At 40.0% G+C, this 21,621-nt stretch overlaps 1 protein-coding gene across 1 annotated transcript in view; it reads right to left on the bottom strand.

Moving 5' to 3' along the window:
• LOC148044074 (monocarboxylate transporter 10-like) overlaps window positions 1–21,267 on the bottom strand; it is a 32,202-nt gene extending 10,935 nt beyond the window's left edge. The window contains 10 exon segments of the mRNA XM_087722544.1: window positions 3,312–3,812; window positions 5,198–5,370; window positions 5,373–5,399; window positions 7,371–7,574; window positions 8,622–8,784; window positions 9,887–10,041; window positions 17,842–18,051; window positions 19,909–20,124; window positions 21,035–21,176; window positions 21,178–21,267. Coding sequence (XP_087578670.1) covers window positions 3,312–3,812; window positions 5,198–5,370; window positions 5,373–5,399; window positions 7,371–7,574; window positions 8,622–8,784; window positions 9,887–10,041; window positions 17,842–18,051; window positions 19,909–20,124; window positions 21,035–21,176; window positions 21,178–21,267 — 1,881 coding nt within the window.
• Window positions 21,268–21,621: the final 354 nt, after the last annotated feature.

The following is a 21,621-nucleotide window of genomic DNA, read 5'->3' as shown; positions in this document are numbered from 1 at the left end:
AGAAGGTATGCGAGAAAGCCCCCCCCCTCATCCCCGCTCCTGAACATTTGGGTAAAGGAGGCTGCAGGCTCCTTTGTTCTCGGCTATGCGATTTTCTTTCGTTTTCTGCTGCCTGAACAAGTGAATGAGGCAGAGGGAGAATGAAAGGAGATTGCATCCCTTCTGTCTCCCCGTTGCTCAGAAAAGCAACTCTGGGAAGGTCCTTCGGTGGCTGCAGGCGTTCTAGAACCTGCCTGCTAGCAAAGGACCTTCCCGAAGTTGCTTTTCTGAGCAACGGGGAGACAGAAGGAACAAAATACCAGCCGACTGGGATGGGTATACAGGGCTGGGGGCGGGGCAGGCTTACTTCCGGGTCCGGTCACAAAAATCGGGAGTTTTTAAGAATGTCCCGGGACGCGGAACAAATTGTGCAAAAGCGTGATTGTCCCGTGAAAATCGGGACGTCTGGTCACCTTAAATTAGCTGAATATGTGCACCATATGATGAACAAAATTTGACACTTAGAATAGTCCTATTGTGCAGTAGCAAAAAATGAAGATAAAGGTTAGAGCTACATATTTCGTCTTGCATAGGAAGATGGTCTCAACTCAATTTAGCTACAAAGCATAAATAATTTAAACGCTTGTTTATTTTCCAAAAATAGGCAAATGACAAAATGGTTTTAATATATGCTGGGAATTCAGTTGTTTTCAAATTGTTTGTACATCTAAGTTATAAAATAATGAAAAATAAACAATTATTTTAGAAACATTTGTAAAAGCTAGGTAAACAAGCATGAAAAAGTATACAGAATAACACAAAGAAATTGCTACTAGGAAGTCATGCAGATGTGCTAGATCAAATGCTGTTATTACTACTACTACTACTACTACTAATAATGTTAATAATGTTAATAATGCTAATGTTAATAATGCTAATGTTACTTAATCCTAAATACTAATAGTACTACTATTGCTATTTCCTCTCTTATGACGGTAAATTGCTAACTTCATCTTTAGCAAATATCACATCATTGCTCTTTCTGTGGGGAAGTCTTTCCAGAGTCTTTCAATGATGTAGAAGTTTTATTTTCTTCTTCTTCAGTTGGATTCAGTGTAGCTGTGCTCTTAAGCTGCTCTTGATAATCATTAGGGACATCCTCCACCACCAACTCATCTTCTTTTTTTTTGAGAGGCAGAAGGCACATATCTCAACTGCTCTTCCTCATCACCAATAAAGTCATCTAAAAAAGCCACCCCATCTTCTTTTCTGTGAAGAAAACGCTCCAATTGTTTAGAGTCTGACCTTCCCCTTTTCATGAATAGTTCTGGCACGGTTAGCTCTTGTCCAGGCTTTACCCCAGTTGCAATTTCAGCTTCTTCTTCATCTCCTTCATACTCATCTAAGAAAGCCACCCCATCTTCTTTTCTATGAGGAAAACGCTCCAACTGTTTAGAGTCTGACCTTTCCCTTTTCATGAATAGTTCTGGCACGGTTAGCACTTGTCCAGGCTTTACCCCAGTTGCAATTTCAGCTTCTTCTTCATCTCCTTCATACTCATCTAAGAAAGCCACCCCATCTTCTTTTCTGTGAGGAAAACGCTCCAACTGTTTAGAGTCTGACCTTTCCCTTTTCATGAATAGTTCTGGCACGGTTAGCTCTTGTCCAGGCTTTACCGCAGTTGCAATTTCAGCTTCTTCTTCATCTCCTTCATACTCATCTAAGAAAGCCACCCCATCTTCTTTTCTGACCTTTCCCTTTTCATGAATAGTTCTGGCACGGTTAGCTCTTGTCCAGGCTTTACCGCAGTTGCAATTTCAGCTTCTTCTTCATCTCCTTCATACTCATCTAAGAAAGCCACCCCATCTTCTTTTCTGACCTTTCCCTTTTCATGAATAGTTCTGGCACGGTTAGCACTTGTCCAGGCTTTACCCCAGTTGCAATTTCAGCTTCTTCTTCATCTCCTTCATACTCATCTAAGAAAGCCACCCCATCTTCTTTTCTGTGAGGAAAACGCTCCAACTGTTTAGAGTCTGACCTTTCCCTTTTCATGAATAGTTCTGGCACGGTTAGCTCTTGTCCAGGCTTTACCGCAGTTGCAATTTCAGCTTCTTCTTCATCTCCTTCATACTCATCTAAGAAAGCCACCCCATCTTCTTTTCTGACCTTTCCCTTTTCATGAATAGTTCTGGCACGGTTAGCTCTTGTCCAGGCTTTACCCCAGTTGCAATTTCAGCTTCTTCTTCATCTCCTTCATACTCATCTAAGAAAGCCACCCCATCTTCTTTTCTATGAGGAAAACGCTCCAACTGTTTAGAGTCTGACCTTCCCCTTTTCATGAATAGTTCTGGCACGGTTAGCTCTTGTCCAGGCTTTACCCCAGTTGCAATTTCAGCTTCTTCTTCATCTCCTTCATACTCATCTAAGAAAGCCACCCCATCTTCTTTTCTATGAGGAAAACGCTCCAACTGTTTAGAGTCTGACCTTTCCCTTTCCATGAATAGTTCTGGCACGGTTAGCACTTGTCCAGGCTTTACCCCAGTTGCAATTTCAGCTTCTTCTTCATCTCCTTCATACTCATCTAAGAAAGCCACCCCATCTTCTTTTCTATGAGGAAAACGCTCCAACTGTTTAGAGTCTGACCTTTCCCTTTCCATGAATAGTTCTGGCACGGTTAGCACTTGTCCAGGCTTTACCCCAGTTGCAATTTCAGCTTCTTCTTCATCTCCTTCATACTCATCTAAGAAAGCCACCCCATCTTCTTTTCTGTGAGGAAAACGCTCCAACTGTTTAGAGTCTGACCTTTCCCTTTTCATGAATAGTTCTGGCACGGTTAGCTCTTGTCCAGGCTTTACCCCAGTTGCAATTTCAGCTTCTTCTTCATCTCCTTCATACTCATCTAAGAAAGCCACCCCATCTTCTTTTCTGTGAGGAAAACGCTCCAATTGTTTAGAGTCTGACCTTCCCCTTTTCATGAATAGTTCTGGCACGGTTAGCTCTTGTCCAGGCTTTACCCCAGTTGCAATTTCAGCTTCTTCTTCATCTCCTTCATACTCATCTAAGAAAGCCACCCCATCTTCTTTTCTATGAGGAAAACGCTCCAACTGTTTAGAGTCTGACCTTTCCCTTTTCATGAATAGTTCTAGCACGGTTAGCTCTTGTCTAGGCTTTACCCCAGTTGCAATTTCAGCTTCTTCTTCATCTCCTTCATACTCATCTAAGAAAGCCACCCCATCTTCTTTTCTATGAGGAAAACGCTCCAACTGTTTAGAGTCTGACCTTCCCCTTTTCATGAATAGTTCTGGCACGGTTAGCTCTTGTGCAGGCTTTACCCCAGTTGCAATTTCAGCTTCTTCTTCATCTCCTTCATACTCATCTAAGAAAGCCACCCCATCTTGTTTTCTGTGAGGAAAACGCTCCAATTGTTTAGAGTCTGGCCTTTCCTTTTTCACGAGTTGTTCTGGCATGGTTAACTCCTGTCCAGGCCTTACCCCAATTGTAATTTCAGCTTCCTCGTCACCTTCATACTCATGCAAGACCACTACATCTTCTTTTTTACAAGGTATGGGTAGGTCCTGGGTCATGGAGATTGAAGTTTGACTTTTAACAGATGCTAATTCTGATTTCCCCTCAGCTGTATCGTTCTCTTGATCCGGGAAAGCCTTCATATATTCCACAGTACCCATAGAGGTCCTAGGTTCTGACGTCATCTTAACCAATGTTGTATCTGACTTTAGTATGCTTTTAAAGGATTTCATGCTGAATCCTTTTGAATGGCCTGAGGTACTTGCTGCAGGAGATATCATAGATTTTGTGAATGAGGATGTAATACTCTGTAACAAAAAATGTATTATGAAAGACAGTATTAATGATGGCAGTTCAACAGCATTCTTCCATTTCCTCTCCTAATCTGAATACACACTATGTATCTGAGATAAAGACAGTGTACATCTGATTTTAAAAGTCTTATCATCTATTATCATGATCACTCATATTCCTTTTGAAATCTATAATTTAAATAATCTTTGGATTCATTAGCTATAAACCATCCTTCCACACAGCCTTCAAACTCTGCTTTGGGACAATTTTAAAATATATATAGAGATTATTATAATTCCCAACATCCTAAATCAGCTTGTAAGAATTGTGATCCCAAACCAAAACTCAAGCCTTACTGTCTTGTAATCACTTCCTCTCTAAAGATTGTAAATATCTAAAGCATCTGTTCATTTCCTCCTCCTAATTATTGCAGCATGAAGACAAGCATTCCAGAGGGCACTGGAGTGAGGGAAAGGGACTATAAGATCCAACCTTTTACCCAGCTTCCTCAAGTATCAAATTTGGGGACCTTCCCAACCATATAACTGGAGTTGTATTCTTCTGATACTGTAAGCAGGAAGGCTCAAGTAAAATCATATGCAAAAACCGTCACATAATTCTCCATTTAGCAACTACTTCACTTAATGACTGAGTTGCTGGTCCTAACTGTGATCACTAAACAAGAACTAAGTATACAGTTTTTGAGACAGATGGGGACTGAGGCCTCAATCTAGACATTCAGCTGCTATGGGTTCAACAGCTTTAGTACTGTATCCAATGAATTTCTGACAGAAAGAGTAATTATATCAGGTCTCCTTTATGAACATCTGATATTTTTTAACAGCCTGTGTAATGCAGCCTTTTCCCAGACAAAAGGGGTATAAGGTATTTCAGAGTGGGTTACTCCCTACTATTGGAATTTATTAAAAGGGCCTTAAGTATCTTAAAGGCAAACGGCAATGAAACTGTACTTTTTATACTTTGCATTTGTCTAGGAACGAATGAAATGAAGAAAATAACAGAATTGGGGGGGAATCTCCAGAGAAATTAGCCAAATATATTGCTTGTGATGCATTTTTTCTAAAAAATAGCTGGAACCACACAAAGGGCAAGGGTTCATGCCAAAACCTCTAAACTCTGAGAGTTTTAAATGAGTCTTCATGTAGCTGGCACATCCTGTTTGAGCAAATCACGAAGACCGTGATGAAGATTCTATATTAATTTCTCTACCACCTGTCAATAGAAATGCTAATAACTGAAAGGGTCATTGTGATAAAATGCCTATCAAAGATCAGGTTAGTACAGAACACATACTACCAAAGGAGGAGGAGGAGGAAGAAAAAGAAGACGAAATAAATTTTCTTGTTTAGAGAAAGAAATGTCATCAAATACTCCTTACCCCTAATGAAATACTTGGAGATTGCCAAGGCACGATGGTATTGGTTATTACACATACAGAAGCATTAATGTAGTTTTTTGTTGCCTGGACTGATGATTTTTGCAACGAGGGTATTAAAGCAAGTATGCCAGCTGCTCCAATATTGCAAACCCCAGTTACTACAAAGCCAAGGTATAATTGCCATATGCATCATACATTACACCTGAAACAAAAATATGTTGTTTACTTTTGTGTTTCCTTTCCCAAAACAGAATTTCCTTTCAAATGATACCATACATTCCAGTATCAAAAAGATTTAAGTAATCACAGCATACACCTTCCTGATCCCGAAAGCTATTCAGCTGGTCCTTGCTTAACTGCTAATTGGAATTGAAAACGCCATAATTTAGCAACATAGTTTTATATAAAAAAATAGCGACCATACCACTTAGCTGCAACAGTTCTTGCAATCCCCAGTTACCAATGTTAAGTGAGAACTGTGCAGTTTGTTAAGCGAGAACCTCTTATGAGCATAGCTTCTGACTTCCTGCTGGCTTCCCCACTGACTTTGTGAGCAGCCAGCCAGAGAAATTCTTATCACATGACTGCAAGATGCTACAATGGTTGTAGGTACGAAGTCCCATTGTAACTACCCTTGTTCAGTGCTGTCATAAGTTCAAATGGTTGCTAAATGAGTAGTCATTAAACAAGGAGTACCTATATAGGCATACATAGAAAAGAAAGAGGAAAAAAGACCTAACTACTCTGTTCTGGGTGGGCATGTGTCCTTCTGGGCTCCTGAGCAGCTAAGAGGGGTTAAGAGGGGCTCAGAGAACCAAGTGGATGCTGGCCTTGTTGCAGAGCCAGTGGAAATACCTAGCAAGGAATATTGCCGTTATCTGAACAGGAATGGACCTGTCTGACCAGAGGAAACGGACAGGGTCTTTGGGGCTGTAAGCTCAGCCCCGTTCTTTAGATCCATGTCCCTCTTTGCTGATTAAACTGGTTCAGGGGATTATGTGAGTAGGTTTTAGCGATGGTCAGTTTGCCTCACCTGCTCCTCAAGAAGCCAGGCAAGCGTGAGATGGGGGTGAGGCATCCATCCTTGCCCTGTTTGACCTCTCTGCAGTTTTTGATACCATTGACCATGGTCCTTCTGGATTGAATTTGATTGAGGGTGGGCGATAAGAGTGCTGCTCCAGTTCACTTCCTTTCTCCGGGGCTGATTCCAGGTGAGAGTAGTTGGGGAAGAGAGATCTGAGGGACTGCTTCTTCCTCATTATATGTGCTTGTCCTACCAGAGAAAGCAGGCTGCATGTCCCAACTATTAGGGAATTAAACTTGGGTCTCAGAAGGCAGACTGTCTTTGGTGTGGCACTCCCATTTTGAGATATTTTACCCCCAGAAGTGAGGCAAAGTCCATCCTGTTCAATATTCAAGTCCCTCAGGACCTGGCTGTACCATCAGACCTGGGGGTCCTAGCAGACTGGGGAAATCCTGTGATACTATTGTCAGGCCTGCAGCCGATTCCTTTTAGGATCTTTGGCCTGCCACACTAATATTCTTTTCTACTATGCTGTTTCATTAGTAGGGAATTGGGAGGGGGAATAGTTAGAAGTAGAATGTATTGTTATCAAAATAAAATTCCTTTCTAGGAAGCCAAGGTCATCTTTTGTTCTCTATCTCTCTGAGCCTGACCGGAACTGGATGGGTGAAACTGCCAGCATGGCAGTGGAATATTGGACCATGTGATGGACTTGTGGGTGTGGAGGCAAGATTGTGAACTTTCAACTGGGTGCGGAAACCCAGGAAGCTTTCAGATTCAGGTTTCTACATATGTGCCAACATGTCTCTCTTAATAAATTGGAACTTTGAGGAATATTCTGCCTTGGACTCTGATTTAATTTTGGATGATATTTGGAACGCTGACAGCTATCTTACTGAGGCTCATATCATTCCCCTTGCTTGGGTGCCATTTTATTGTTTTGAAACATGACTGTTTTTAAATATTTATTGGTTTTTCTTTTTAATTCACTGCTGTATGCCATATTTGTGAGATTTGCAGGCATACAAATATAATAAGCAAATAAATACTCAGGCAGGCCTTGGGAAGAGTCAGTTCTTGGACACATTAGCAGTATAGTTTTCTCCAGGCTCAGTGTTTTTTACAGACAAATCGCATTAACTGGTTTACCTGCAAAGGGTGGACCAAAACAGCTAATTGCATTGACAGCCATCATAAATCCCCATGCAACAGGCATTCTTTCTGCTCCCACCAAATCAAATGTAAGGATAGGTAGGAGAACGTAGTTTCCTGCGTCGAAAAATCCCAAAAAGGAGCAAACGACTACAAGAGCGGTAAAAGATGTGCAATAAGGAATAATAGAGTAGACCACACCTGAAAAATAAAACATGAAGGACACAAATTTCAATATGAACCAAATGTATTTATTTACTCTATAATGAAAACTAAGATAAAACAGCACTCATCAGGCTTTGCCACTGCTAATTTCCAATATTTTAGTTCTGCTTACCAAAAATTTTGTTTCTCAAGTATGATAGTAATGCATCTTCTGTGCCTCATATTAAGGAACCTATGCATTGGCTCCAAGTGCCCAAGTGTCTTCTGCTAGAGTGCCATAAAGAAATTACTGTATTTTTCAGAGTATAAGATGCACCAAAGTATAAGACGCACCAAGGTTTTGAAGAGGCAAATTTAAAAAAAAAAGTTTTTGCACTCTGCAAACCTCCCAAAAATGGCCCATTTTTCACAAAAACAGGCCTGTTTTTTTTTAAAAAGGTCATGAATAGCCCTTAGGAGGCTTGTAGAGTGTTCCTGGGGAGTGGGTCGGGGGCAAAAAATGAGCAAAAACCAGCCCATTTCTTGTGAAAACAGGCCCTTTTTTGTCAAAAAAAGGGCATTAGAAAGCTTATAGAGTGCTCCTGGGGGCTGGGAGGGCAAAAATGAGCATAAAATGGCTCATTTTTTGCTCATTTCTGCCCTCCCCATCCCTCAGGAGCTCTCTGAAAGCTTCCTACAAGCTATGCACGACCATTTTGGTGAAAGGGGTGGGGTTTCAGGTGGCAAAAAATGCTGTATTCAGTGTATAAGACACACCCAGATTTTCAGCCTCTTTTTTGAGGGAAAAGGGTGCATCTTATACTCCAAAAAATACAGTAGGTTCTCCCATGAGAACCTACCTCATGTGTCATATTCCATTCTCCTAATTCCTAATTTCTACTCATCATGTTCCAGTGAGAACTGGAATTCAAGCCATCACACGAATGGCCTCAAGAAGATTTGGCAATAATTAACTTAACAGTGTTAACTTGTAGTTGTGCTGATATAACTCATATGTGCAAGAAATGACACTCTAGATGTTTCTAGGTCTAAAACCATAATTTCTCAGGCAAAAAACATTCAGAAGCTTACTGTGTAACTTACCAACACATAATATGGATGCCTGGTTCACATAAAGTCAGTCGACACTTTTAATATCACAAATCTTTCCAAATAGAAGACAACTAATCATGCTGCTTACTCCAAGTCCCACCATAATGTAGGATGCTTTTTCCATAGGAATACCTAAATCATCTGCAAGTTTCATCTGCAAAAAAGAAAATGAAGCACGATTTTTAACATGTCGGGTTTAAAGTATTCTGTTTAGTGAACACTAGTCATAATTAAGCTAACCTAGTAATTAAATATAGCCGCAAATTCATTCATACTTGTTTAAAGATTTATGCAAATAGTTAGCAAAAAGAATAGATGTAACTGACTGACAATTCAAACATTTCATACTCCTCTCCTGATAAGTCTATCTTCATTGGATACATTAGTGTTCTCCAATTTGGTGCCTCCATAATGCATTGCCAAAAATCAAACTGACAGGGGACTATGGAATTTAATCCAATATATGAAGGTGGCACCAAATTTAGATCCTTTGGCAATGACACGATGTTTTCTTCAAAAATTATTCCTCAAAAGTAATTGACCAAGTATTATTCAAGTTTTGAAAGTTAGTACAGTCAAGACTGCAGTTGGTGTATCTGACACTATTGAAATAAATGTACACTTGTTCTCAGTGACCACTTACCTATTATGGACAAACAACAATCTTACAGCTACTAAAAATAAATCAACTTGGCCCAAATTGATGTAGCCCTTCTCCAAAATTGAGTTAAGGATTAAAACTGGTAAAAATTGAATGTTTAGCCACATGTCTTAAAATAGTTAGAATTAGCTGATAAATCGGGGTAGTCTGGGTATGTATTTATCCCAATCCTGTATTGGAGGGAGCCCCTTGTGGAGTACTGTGAAGCCGTTACCATGGCAACTCCACTGTGCTGTACAGTAGAAGCCATTTTAAGGCACAACATCTTTACAGAACTTGAATCCAAAAGGCATACATTCACTGTCAAAAGTACTGTGACTTGACACTATAGATATAATATAACACACTCCATTTGTGCAAGTACCATGCACACATACCTACTGCTCATTTAAAGGGAGCGTGTGTATGTGCTTGGCTGGTGCTCATGCAAGTGAAGATATGCATGGACGGACACACACACGAGCCGGCCATTACCATGGCCTGGTTGCAAAACCCTCAAAGCCCACTAGTGGGTCATGGCCCACAGGTTGGGGACTCTCGTTCCAAGCTATAACAGAAAAGCCAAAAAAAAAAAAAAAAGATAATGGCAACTTACCATATGCACAAAAGGTATGTAGAATCCAAATTTTGCTAATCCAAGAGAACTGACCCATATCTCAAAAATGCGATCTTTCCATAAAGCTAAATTGACTATAAACCCTCTTAGAGGCAATGTGTTAAATTTTTCAACTACACTTGGATGAGTTCTATCTGTAAAATACAAAGTAAAAAAAAAGAGAAATTATTACTGTGTACGCAATACTGATTAATTTCACCAGAAAGCAATAAATACAACAGTTATGTGCAACCTGGATAACATAAAAAGTGCATCACAAATGAGCACAGGACGGATTTGTGTGATGTTTAAGCAATTATTTTGAGGATGATTGCAAAAAATGATTTTATATACCACAAGAACCTCTGTTAACATGTCTTGCTGGACACAGCTGGAGCAGGTATAGGCATTAGAGAGAATGAGTTCCTTGTACACAAAAAGTTTACTTTTATCATGAATAGGAATCACACTGGGATTTTTTTTTCTACCCTGGTGCCTACAATTTCCGAAATGCAGCCAGTATGTTCGGTGGGAAAGGCATAAGGGAATGGCCTAGAAAAACATGAGGAAAAGCCATTACCAAGGCAACCATCAAACAAGCGTGGCTTAAGTCCATTCCAAGAAACTAATTTCAGTAATCATCTCAGACACATCCCTCTCTACGTCACACAAAGATAAAATGAGAGCAGAACGAAGCACATTGGGAATTGCAAGAATTTTTTACTATAGCTCTTTGAATAAAAGTAATTTTATCGAAACAGAACTTTTTTATTTTTTTTCTTTAAAAAAAAACACAAATATGTCATCATTTGTCAATCAACATTGAAGTACATTTTTTTGTGTGTGTGTGTACCCCTCCCTCCCTCCACCCCCCCACCCCCTTCCTCCTTCCCCCCCCCCCGACTTCCCAGAACCCGTACCCGGTATGGATTTTTAACTAACACAGTCTAAAATCTATTGAGAAAAAAGAAATAAAGAAATTAATGACATTCTAGATTGACCTTAGCTTCTTCTTACTGAACTGACTTTTAACAGTTTAAATCATTTCTGATCTTAAGCATAGGCTAACTGGAATTTCTTAGTCCCGTATTTATTTTGTATATAGTCAATCCATTTTTTTCCAGTCTCGTTTATATCTCTCATTTGAATGATCTTTGAGATATGCCGATATTTTAGCCATTTCAGCTAAGTTTGTTACTTTCAATGTCCATTCTTGGATTGTAGGCAAGTCTTCCTTCTTCCAATATTGCGCCACCAACAGTCTTGCTGCAGTTATCAGGTGCAGAATCAAATTGGTCTCTACCACTGTAAAGTCAGTACATATACCTAGTAAAAATAACTGAGGACTAAACTTTATCCTTCTTTTAAAAACATTTTGCATGACCCACCATATTTTTATCCAAAATGCCTTAACCTTTTGGCAGGTCCACCATATATGATAATATGTAGCATCGAGAGAACCACACCTCCAACATTTAGGCTGTACATTCGGATACATAGAAGCCAACTTTTTAGGATCTAAATGCCATCTATAGAACATCTTGTAAAAATTTTCTCTCAGATTTTGAGCTTGTGTAAATTTCACATTTCTTACCCAGATTCTTTCCCATGTATCCAACATTATTGGTTCCTCAATATTTTGAGCCCATTTTATCATACAATCTTTAACTAATTCTGTTTCCGAATCCATCTGTATTAATACATTATATATCCTCTTTATATGCATTAAGCTTTGATCTCTTATTTGTTTAAACAGATTATCCTCAACTTGAATAAAACCAATTTTTTGATCTATTTTCCACCTAGCCTGTAATTGCCCATACTGGAACCATGTTTGAACTACCTTCTCCTCTTTTAATACCTCTAAAGATTTTAATTGTAATACCCCCCTTTCCGAGGTAAGAAGCTGTCTGTAGGTAATTCTGTCCTGTTTTTGTGCTGTATTCATATTTTCAATTGCGTGTCTAGGAATTGCCCACATGGGTATCTTGTCATTTAATTTATATTGGTATTTCTTCCAGACCCGCAATAAAGCATTTCTTAAAATATGACTTTTAAAGTTCTTATCCAATTTTTTGTTGAATAACAGGTAAGCATGCCAACCAAATAGCAGATCGTGTCCCTCAATGTTCAATATTCTATCATTGGTTAAGTGAATCCAATCACTAATTACAGATAATGCCACTGCATCATAATATAGTTTTAAATTAGGTAGTTTCAATCCTCCTCTCTCACATACATCTTGCATTATTTTCATCTTTACCCTCGGCTTCTTTCCTGCCCACACAAATTTGTTGATACCCTTCTGCCATTCTAAAAGGTTCGCATCTTTTTTTAATATAGGTAACATTTGGAAGAGAAATAAAAATTTTGGTAGAATGTTCATTTTCACTGCCGCTATCCTACCCAGCAAAGATAGGTGCAATTTCTCCCGTTTTTTCATCTCTGTCTGTATACTATGCCAAAGTGGTTCATAATTATGCTTATATAATTTCCCATTTGAAGTTAAAATGTTAACTCCAAGATATTTGACTTTTTTAACTACCTCACATCCTAGCATCACTCCTAATTCTTCCTTTTGTTTAATATTCATATTTATAGCTAATATTTTGGTTTTTCCTAAGTTTATTTTAAAGCCCGACACTTGACCATATTGATTAATCATATTCATTAAAACCATACTAGATTCCTGCGGTTGTTCCAATATTATGACCAAATCATCCGCAAAAGCGCGGACTCTATATTCTTGCTGCCTAATCTTGATCCCTTTTAAACCATCCAAGCCCCGTATTTTATTCAACAATACTTCCAAAGTTATAATAAACAATAATGGGGACAAAGGACAGCCCTGTCTTGTACCTTTTCCAATTTGAAAAGAGTCTGTTAGACTTCCATTGACTATGATTTGTGCTGTTTGCTGTTGGTATATTGCTTTAATTGACTGTAAAAAATTATCTCCTATCTGCATTTTTTGCAGTATCTTCAACAGAAATTGCCAGTTAACTCGATCAAAGGCCTTCTCAGCATCCAAAAATATAAACGCAGCTGGAATCTGGTTGTTCTTTCCCAAATATTCTAATGCATTAATAATTAATCTAACATTACTTTTCATCTGTCTCCCTTGTATAAAACCTGTTTGGTCCGTATGTATCAATTGTTGAATGACCAACATTAACCTATTTGCTAATATTTTAGTAAAAATTTTATAATCTACATTCAGTAATGAAATAGGTCTATAATTTTTGGGTTGAGTAGTATCTTGATCTTCTTTGGGTATCAAAGATATAAACGCTGTCTTCCAAGATGGAGGAACTTTACCTTCCATTTGAATCATATTAAATAATTCTCTAAGAGGTTCTACCATTTCTAACTGTAAGTTTTTATAGTAAACCGCTGTCAAGCCATCTGTACCTGGTGCTTTCCCTGACTTTAATTGCTTAATTACCTGCAGGATTTCCCCCGAGGTTATTGGTTGATTCAATTTTTGCCTGTGTTCTTCTCTAACTGAAGGTATTTTCTCTTTGTCTAAATATTTGTCTATGTCTAAACCATTAATTTTATCCCCTTTATACAGTTCTGTAAAAAATTCCCAGAAAGCCTTTTGAATCTCTTCCTGTTGAAACACCTCCTTCCCTCTGTAAATCAGTTTAGATATATTTCGAATTTTCCTTTTTTTCCTAATCTGATAAGCTAACCATCTGCCAGGTTTGTTTGCATTACAAAAAGTATTGTGTTTTGCATATAATAGATTAGTAACCACCTGGTCAGAGATCAACATGTCAAATTGAGATTTTAATATGTTAATAGCTTCCTTAACCTTTGTATCGTCTGGGTTCATTGTTAACTCCAGCTCTTTTCTCTTAATTTCCTCTTCCAGTTCTGTTCGTTTTAACCCTTGCTTATTTCTATGTGTTTTATTTATATTCATCAAAACTCCTCTCATATACGCTTTGCTTGCGTCCCATACAAATTCCATAGATGTACCCTTATTCATATTCAAAACAAAATATTCAGATAGTAATTTTTTACAATCATTAATATACTTTTCATATCTAAATAAGTTTTCATTCAATCTCCAAGACCTTCTTGCCTGCACTACCCTTCCCAACTCCATCCAAACTGGGTTATGGTCCGAAAGGATCCTAGCTGCAATCTTTGTTTTCTTGACCCTAGAAAGCAAATCATTAGTGGTTAGAATAAAATCAATCCTTGAGAGGGATTGATGCCTGTCCGAGAAGAAAGTGAAGTCACATTCCTCCGCATTTCTTTCTCGCCAAATATCTCTCAATTCAAAATCATCCATAATGTCAAAGAAAGATTTGGGTAACTTTGCTCGCATCTTGGTATTTAGGCGGGAAATCTTCTTATCTTTCTTAGTGTCTATCACTCCATTCCAGTCACCCAATAGTATACAGGAACTATAGTCCCATTGTACTAATTTAGCATGAAGATTTCTATAGAATCTATCTTGCTGTTGATTGGGAGCATAAATTCCCAAAAGTAATGTCTTTTTCCCTTCTAAGATTAAGTCTAAAGCAATATATCTTCCGAAGGGATCTGCTTCTATTAATTCAGCTTTCATGTCTTTTCTTAAGTATACAACTATACCATTCTTCTTTTCCATAGCAGAAGCTACAAAATGTTGACCAAGTTTTGAGTTGATCAAATATTTTTGATCAGTTGACTTGATATGAGTTTCTTGCAAACAAATTACATCGTTCTTAAACTGTTTGAGATAATGAAATATTTTCTTCCTCTTCTGTGGAGAGTTCAGTCCGTTAACATTCCATGTTAAAATCTTAGTTGTCATCTTTGGTTGGTTGAAGCATTTTTAGAGCTTCCTGCACGGCCTGTTTAACCTTAGGTCTAGCTCCTCCCATTGCTTCCAGATTTGTTGTTGTAGATCCTTGATCGATGGCCGATGATTGTTGATGCTGTTGCTTTTTAGCTTGTTTCTCCATACGTCTAGTAGTCATGCGGCTAGGTCTTGGTTCCATAGCACCTTGCACTTCTAGAGAAGAGAGATGCTCCATCTTGTCTGGTGGTTGTGTAGTTTGCTGTCTATCCTGTCCTTCTTGTGGTCTTTCTCTAGGTCCAGATGGTGCAGGGTGTCCGGCCTTCAATATATTATAATAAAAATCTCGGGCTTTCCATACAGCGTTGAGGCGGTATCTTTGCTTATCAAATGTAAATATGATGCCAAATGGTGCATCCCATCTATACTGTATCTGACGATTTCTGAGTTCTTCGACCAAAAAAGCGTAGTCTCTCCTGGCTCTTAACATTTGAGGTGGTATCTCTTTCAAAACAGCCAGGTCTTGACCGCCAATTTGAAGCTTAAATAAAAAGTAATTTTAGACCTAAAGTATGTGGCATTGATTTCTAAGTCTAGTCTACTTGGCAAGGCTGACTGGATAACAGGAGCTGCAATTTACTGTATTTTTCAGAGTATAAGACGCACCGGAGTACAAGACACATCAGGTAAATTTTAAAAAAAGTTTTTGCACTCTGAAGACCTCCCAAACCTCCTGCATGCCTCATTTGTGAAAAACGGGGCATGCAGAGAGCTTCAGAGGCCTGCAAAGTGCTCCTGGGGGTTGGGGGGGATGAGGAAAAAGTGGTCTGTATTTCGCCAAAAGAAAGGGCATGCATAGCCTTTAGGTACTCCTGGGGGCTGGTGGGGTGTAACAAGCAAAAAAGGGCTGTTTTTTGCCAAAACAGGCCCTTTTGCCACAAAAAGGGCACACATAGCCTTTAGGAGGCCTGCAAAGTGCTCTTGGGGGCTGGGGGGGGGACGAGCAAAAAACAGTCTGTTTTTTGCTCATTTTTGCCCACCCCAGCCTCCATTAGCACTTTGCAGGCCTCCCAAACCCTCTGCACGTCCATTTTTGTGAAGGGGCGGGGTTTCAGAGGCCAAAAATGCTGTATTCAGTGTATAAGACACACCCAGATTTTCCCCTTTTTTGGGGGGGGGGGGAAAGGTGCATCTTATATTCTGAAAAATACGGTAACTCAATTTTCCCTAGGTTAAGGAAATTTGTTCTAGATACTTGACACAACTACTTAGTTGCTTTCATTTGCAATTTGCATTCCTGGAAGCAAACAGATGGGTGATTTAAGAAATGAATTGAGTTGCTTTAGTGCAGTCCTATGCCTCAAGTTCTGGGGTGTTAAACTGAAAACAGTCTTTTTTCCATTTCATTTACTGAAATGAAAAAGACAAGAAACATGAATTTCAGGAATTAAACTACAATATTTCCCAGAAGAACGGATTTGTCTTTTACTATAAGGCATACTGATAGGGTCTTTCCTAATTAATATGTCCCAGCTTTTCTGTTCCCCAAAGCTGCCCTATAAATTTATTAAATAAAATAAGCAGTCAGTGACAGGTCTCTTTACTGACAATAACTGAGCTAGCCCTTTCCTGAATTCTTATCATCTGAAAACCCAAATTAGATTGGAGACAGAATGATAAATGAGAGGGATGATAAAAGTAATTTTGGACGAATAGAAGTTAACAAAAAATCTATAGTGGAATACCTGAGATCTGGGGGTAGGGGTGGGATAAGGATCAAACATGCTGACTTCCTTAAGTTCTAGCTATTGCCAGGCCATCTGGGTCTGATCTTGCATTTATATTCAGCTTCTTTAAATAGCTTTATCCTAAAGGAAATCAACCCTGACTGTCCTTTAGAAGGACAGATACTGAAGCTGAACCATAAATATTTTAGCCATCAAATAAGAAGAGAGGACCCTGATGCTGGGAAAGACTGAAGGCAAAAGAGAAGGAGACGGCAGAGGATGAGTGTCATTGATGCAGTGGGCATGGCTTTAGACTCTGGGAGACAGTGGGGAACAGGAGAAGACAGGGAAGTGCGAAATAATCTCTGATAGACAAATGTCACTACAATCATTAATAACCAGAATCTGAATTTAATAAATACATGGTTGTGAAACTTACTTTTACAGAACACTTAAGATGTGTCAAGTTCTTATCTACTCACATGTCCAATGAATTTATGACTTACAAGACATACATTTTCTGCTCTGTTCCATATTATTAGCTGCTACATCACATCCACATCCAGATGCAGAAAATTTGAATTAGATATTACAAGACGAGGGAAACTAAACGTATAAAGTACCTTTTCAAAACAGTCCTAGGATGCATTTGTAATCCATCCTTCCGAGGTCGGTAAAATGAAGACCCAGATTGTTGGGGGCAATATGCTGACTCTGTCAACCGCTAAGAGAGGCTTATATGTTGTCTTTGTCTTGTTCCCCCCTTTCCCTTGTCTTTTGTGAGCCGCCCGGAGTCCTCCGGGAGTGGGCGGCATACAAATAAATAAATAAATAAATAAATAAATAAATAAATAAATAAATAAATAAATAAATAAATAAATTTATTTTAAAGCACTGTGAAGAGGTATATAAGCCTGGGTGCTAGTGCTATGATTCCATCTATAGTCAATGGTTACATATTACCTTATTAAAGGCTTGCCCCAATTTAAATAAAATTAGAAAGGGTCTTTGGAAAACAGTCCATGAAAGGAAGCTGAGATAATGTAGGGGTCACATTTTAATTTAAGCAATGCACCATTTGTTGTACCACTCATATAATTTCCATTTGCTGTATGACACTGTCCATTGGGGCATTCAGTCTACAACCAGCATCCCAGATTGAGATCAAATTGCAAACATGGTTGCAATAGTTGTTCTAAATGTTGGATTTACTTTCTTTTTATTCCCATGTTGCTACTTATTTATTGGGGGTTGCAGGGATGTATAGTTGTGTTTTGTCTGAGTAATTGTGTAGGAAAATTCAGAAACCTGAAAAGAACTCTCTGTGTTACTTTGTATCCTTATTTTACCCAATATGGATTCTCTTCCCCCCCCCCACACACACACAGGAAAAAGGAGATATTTAATTTAAAATGCCCAAAGCAGATACATACGTTTTTGAAGAGGCCTGTAGGCAAATCCAGCAAAAACACATATAGTTAGAATTGCACTATATACACGCAGACTACCTCTCCATCCAAAATTCTGAATAAGAAAATACTGAAGTTTATTCTGGACGAAAGTTCCTGCAGCCCCTCCAGCCATCACTGATCCAGTGGCAAATGAAGGTTTTGTAGTGAAATAAAGGCTAACCATTATCAGACCTATCAAGAAACAAACAGAAATTTAAAGTAGTTGTTTTATATTGAAGTCCAATCACATCACCCTCTGTTTTATTTAACATGAAAAAGGTATCTGGGAAAGGAGAAAGCTTAAACATTGCTTTAATGTTTGACTGACACAATTAAAAACCATGCTACTATTTCTAATGAGTTTTGTTAGGAATTTAATCTAACAGTTGGGTTGGCAATATATAAATCATGTAGCAATGTTGTAATTGTTTCTTTAAATCATACGGTAAAATGTGATTGGTTGCTGTTTTTCCTCAATTGGCCATACGAGAGAGCCAGAATGACTGCTAGCTCTCTGTTTGCTAGATGCTGGGCTGATCTGATCTGAGTGTCGTGAGCTATTGTAAGTTTTGCAACAGTTAGCAAACGGACTGTTTGTATGATTATGGACTATGTTATTTGGATTATCCTTAACTGAAAGACATTGATGACGGACTGTCTTATCTGTTTATGACTTGGACTGTTTGATGGACTCTGATACCTCTATTTCCACGAAAGTAAAAGCCTATTTAAACTGCAGCGTCTCTGTATCAGGGGTGGGTTCCTACCGGTCCTTGCGGACCAGTTGGTCGGTGAACCTGGAAGCAATTAACTTCCGGGAACACCCCCTCTAAGGTGTGGCTAGAACTGGCCACCCGCAAAGGACCTCCCCAGACTTGTTTTGTTGAGCACTGGGCGACTGACGGTAGTTTGCGCCGGCCGCTCAAACTAGCACCAGTCGCCCCGTTTTCAGCAAAGCAAGCCCAGGGAGGTCCTTTGTGGGCGGCCAGTCCTAGCCGCTTGCGCCCAGCACTGCAGCTGAGGTGAAGCCCCAAAGCCCCCGCTGCCACCAGAATATCTTCTGCCGCCACCTCCTCCTCCTCCAACAGCACTGCTAGATTTGCCGTCCGACACTGCGGCTGAGGTGAAGCTGCCAAAGCTCCCGCCACCACCCCCGTCCATGGCAGTGACACATCCCCTTCCGCTCGGAACACCTGAACTGGGCACCGGGTTATCCCTCTCCCCTCCTCCTTCGCCGTGCTTTTGAGGAGCCATGAGGCTGCGGGAGCCAGTAAGAAGGCGGCGGAGGTGGTGGGAGCAGGAAAAAAAGGCCTCATGGCTTCTCAAAAGGACGGTGGAGGAGGAGGCGGTGGCGGCAGGGGTAACGCGGGGCCCAGCTCAGGTGCTCCAAGCAGAGGGGGAGGCGTCGCTGCCACAGGTGGGGGTGCTGGCAGGAGCTTTGGCGGCTTCACCTCAGCCACAGCATCGGGCGGCAAATCTGGCAGTGCTGTTGGAGGAGGAGGAGGCGGCAGCAGATATTCCGGTGGTGGTGGGGGCTTTGGGGCTTCACTTCAACCACAGCACTGGGCGCAAGCGGCTAGGAATGGCCACCCACAAAAGGGGCTTACCAAGTTTACCCACCTTCTCCAAGAAACAACTACATTTCTCTCTTTCTTTATCCCCTACGTTCCTTCTTTTTCAGTTTGTACATGTTCCTGGGTGGTGTCTTTTTGCCCACTTCTACTTAAGGATGGAAGTCCTCCCTAGGAAAATGATTGCACCTGACATACTATCTCTTCTTAGTTGGTTAGTTGAAACCCACCACTGCTCTGTATGCTGGTTTGTGTGTTCTCCAACACAACTCTCACAATGCTTCGCTGAACGTACTCGCTCTCCCAATGGAAAGCTTACCTAACAAGTTTTCTCATGAAAAAGTGCTGCAAAGCAAAAGCAAAAGCAAAAGCAAAAGCAAAAGCAAAAGCAAAAGCAAAAGCAAAAGCAAAAGCAAAAATATGTTTTCAAAAACAGAAGAAATGTGTGACAAAATTTGATTTTAATGTAAAGCATTACCTGGAGTGTAGGCCAGACTTGATCCCACACCAACAACGATTCCATGTGTGAAAAACAGCATTTTAAACTTTTCAGTATATGATGACCACACTAGACCACCTATGGTCACTAGATCTCCAACTATCGCCACTTTTATAGCTCCATACTTCACCAGAAGTTTTCCAGAAACAGGACCAAACATCATAATGAGAGCATAGCTGATAGATCCAATCCAAGCTTAAAAAGACAAATGCATTTAATTAAACATATAAAAAAATATCATAAAAAAATATTATCAACTCACTTGTATGTTTTACTGATGTAAATGACACTAATTCTTGTGGATTTCAAGAGCATTGACATATAGTTTAAACCATTTGCTTAAAGACTGTTACTGTATATACTCAAGTATAAGCCTAGTTTTTCAGCCCACTTTTTGAGCTGAAAAAAGCCGCCTCGGCTTATACTCGAGTCAGTGAAAAATTTGCCCGAAATGGAGGAGAAAAAGGGGCGGGGCCATGCCGCTGGGTGACGCTCGTGAATGGCCCAGCGCCCCTGTGAGTTTCCCCTCCCTCTGTGTCAGTTTGCCGCGCAGCGTGCACCGCACCATCCCCCCTCCTCACGTTCTAATGTAATGCAGGGCTATCTTACGATTCCCCTTCCTCCCCCTCCTGCCGCTCTGCAACGATGTCCCACCTCCATGATAGGAATCACTGTGCCGTGTGTCATAGGAGGCGGGACATCATCATCACAGCGGGACATCAGCATCATGAGGTGAGTGAAGTATTTCATTGAATACACCGGTATTGTGTGATAATAATTTGTTATGCAGAGCAAATTTTTACAATGGCTACTGTATATTTAATGGGCACAGGCAGGCTGTATATGTTATTCAATGGGCAATGGCATTATTGGTATCTATTTTTATTTTTGAAATTTACCGGTAGCTGCTGCATTTCCCACCCTAGGCTTATACTCGAGTCAATAACTTTTCCAGTTTTTTGTGGTAAAATTAGGTGCCTCGGCTTATATTCGGGTCGGCCTATACTCGAGTATATACGGGTAATAAGCAAGACATAATTATAAACAAAACTGCAGTACAATATATCAAAGCTATGCTGGAAACCTTAATGTAACAATGACCTACCTATCTGCGAGTTACTCGATTCAAAAGAACCAAGAAGGGGCAGCATGTAGACACCAAAGGCGCTATGGAAACCACTAACAAGTAGGCAGTGGGTAGCCGCCGCCGCCACGACTACCCAGCCCCAACCTCCATCCGGAGGGGGGGTGTAAAAAAGAGGCATCCGCCCTGATGTCCTCTGAAGTACATTTCCTTTCTAATCTCCGTTTACCGACAAAGTCACGGACTTTCTTCATGACTGGAAACAAAGAATTGTAGAGAAGAAAAAAAGCATTATTAATCTCTCAAATAGAAAAGATTCAGCACACCTGTCCAATAATCAGAATTTTCTTACTAAAGCAGCATGCACATAGGAGCAGTGTTTGCATTACACCATGTCAGCAAACATTTCAAACTTGTGGCAGTGCTCAACAAGGGGCACTTGCAATTGGTCTGCAGAGTTCTGGCCATCGCACCGTCTCTGCAGTTACACAATTGAGATCTGGGTTCTTGGCACTTGGTTTGCACTTGCAATGTTGCAGCAAGCTGCTATGGTGCTAGTGCAATTTCTGAAGTTTCCTGCTGACTTTCCAGTAGGAAAGTCAATGGGG

This window comes from Thamnophis sirtalis, unplaced genomic scaffold, assembly GCF_051295495.1.
Source record: "Thamnophis sirtalis isolate CommonGarterSnake01/CBP01778 unplaced genomic scaffold, rThaSir2_p1.2 scaffold_9, whole genome shotgun sequence".
NCBI lineage: Eukaryota > Metazoa > Chordata > Lepidosauria > Squamata > Natricidae > Thamnophis > Thamnophis sirtalis.
This window is presented reverse-complemented; position numbering and strand designations above follow the sequence as displayed.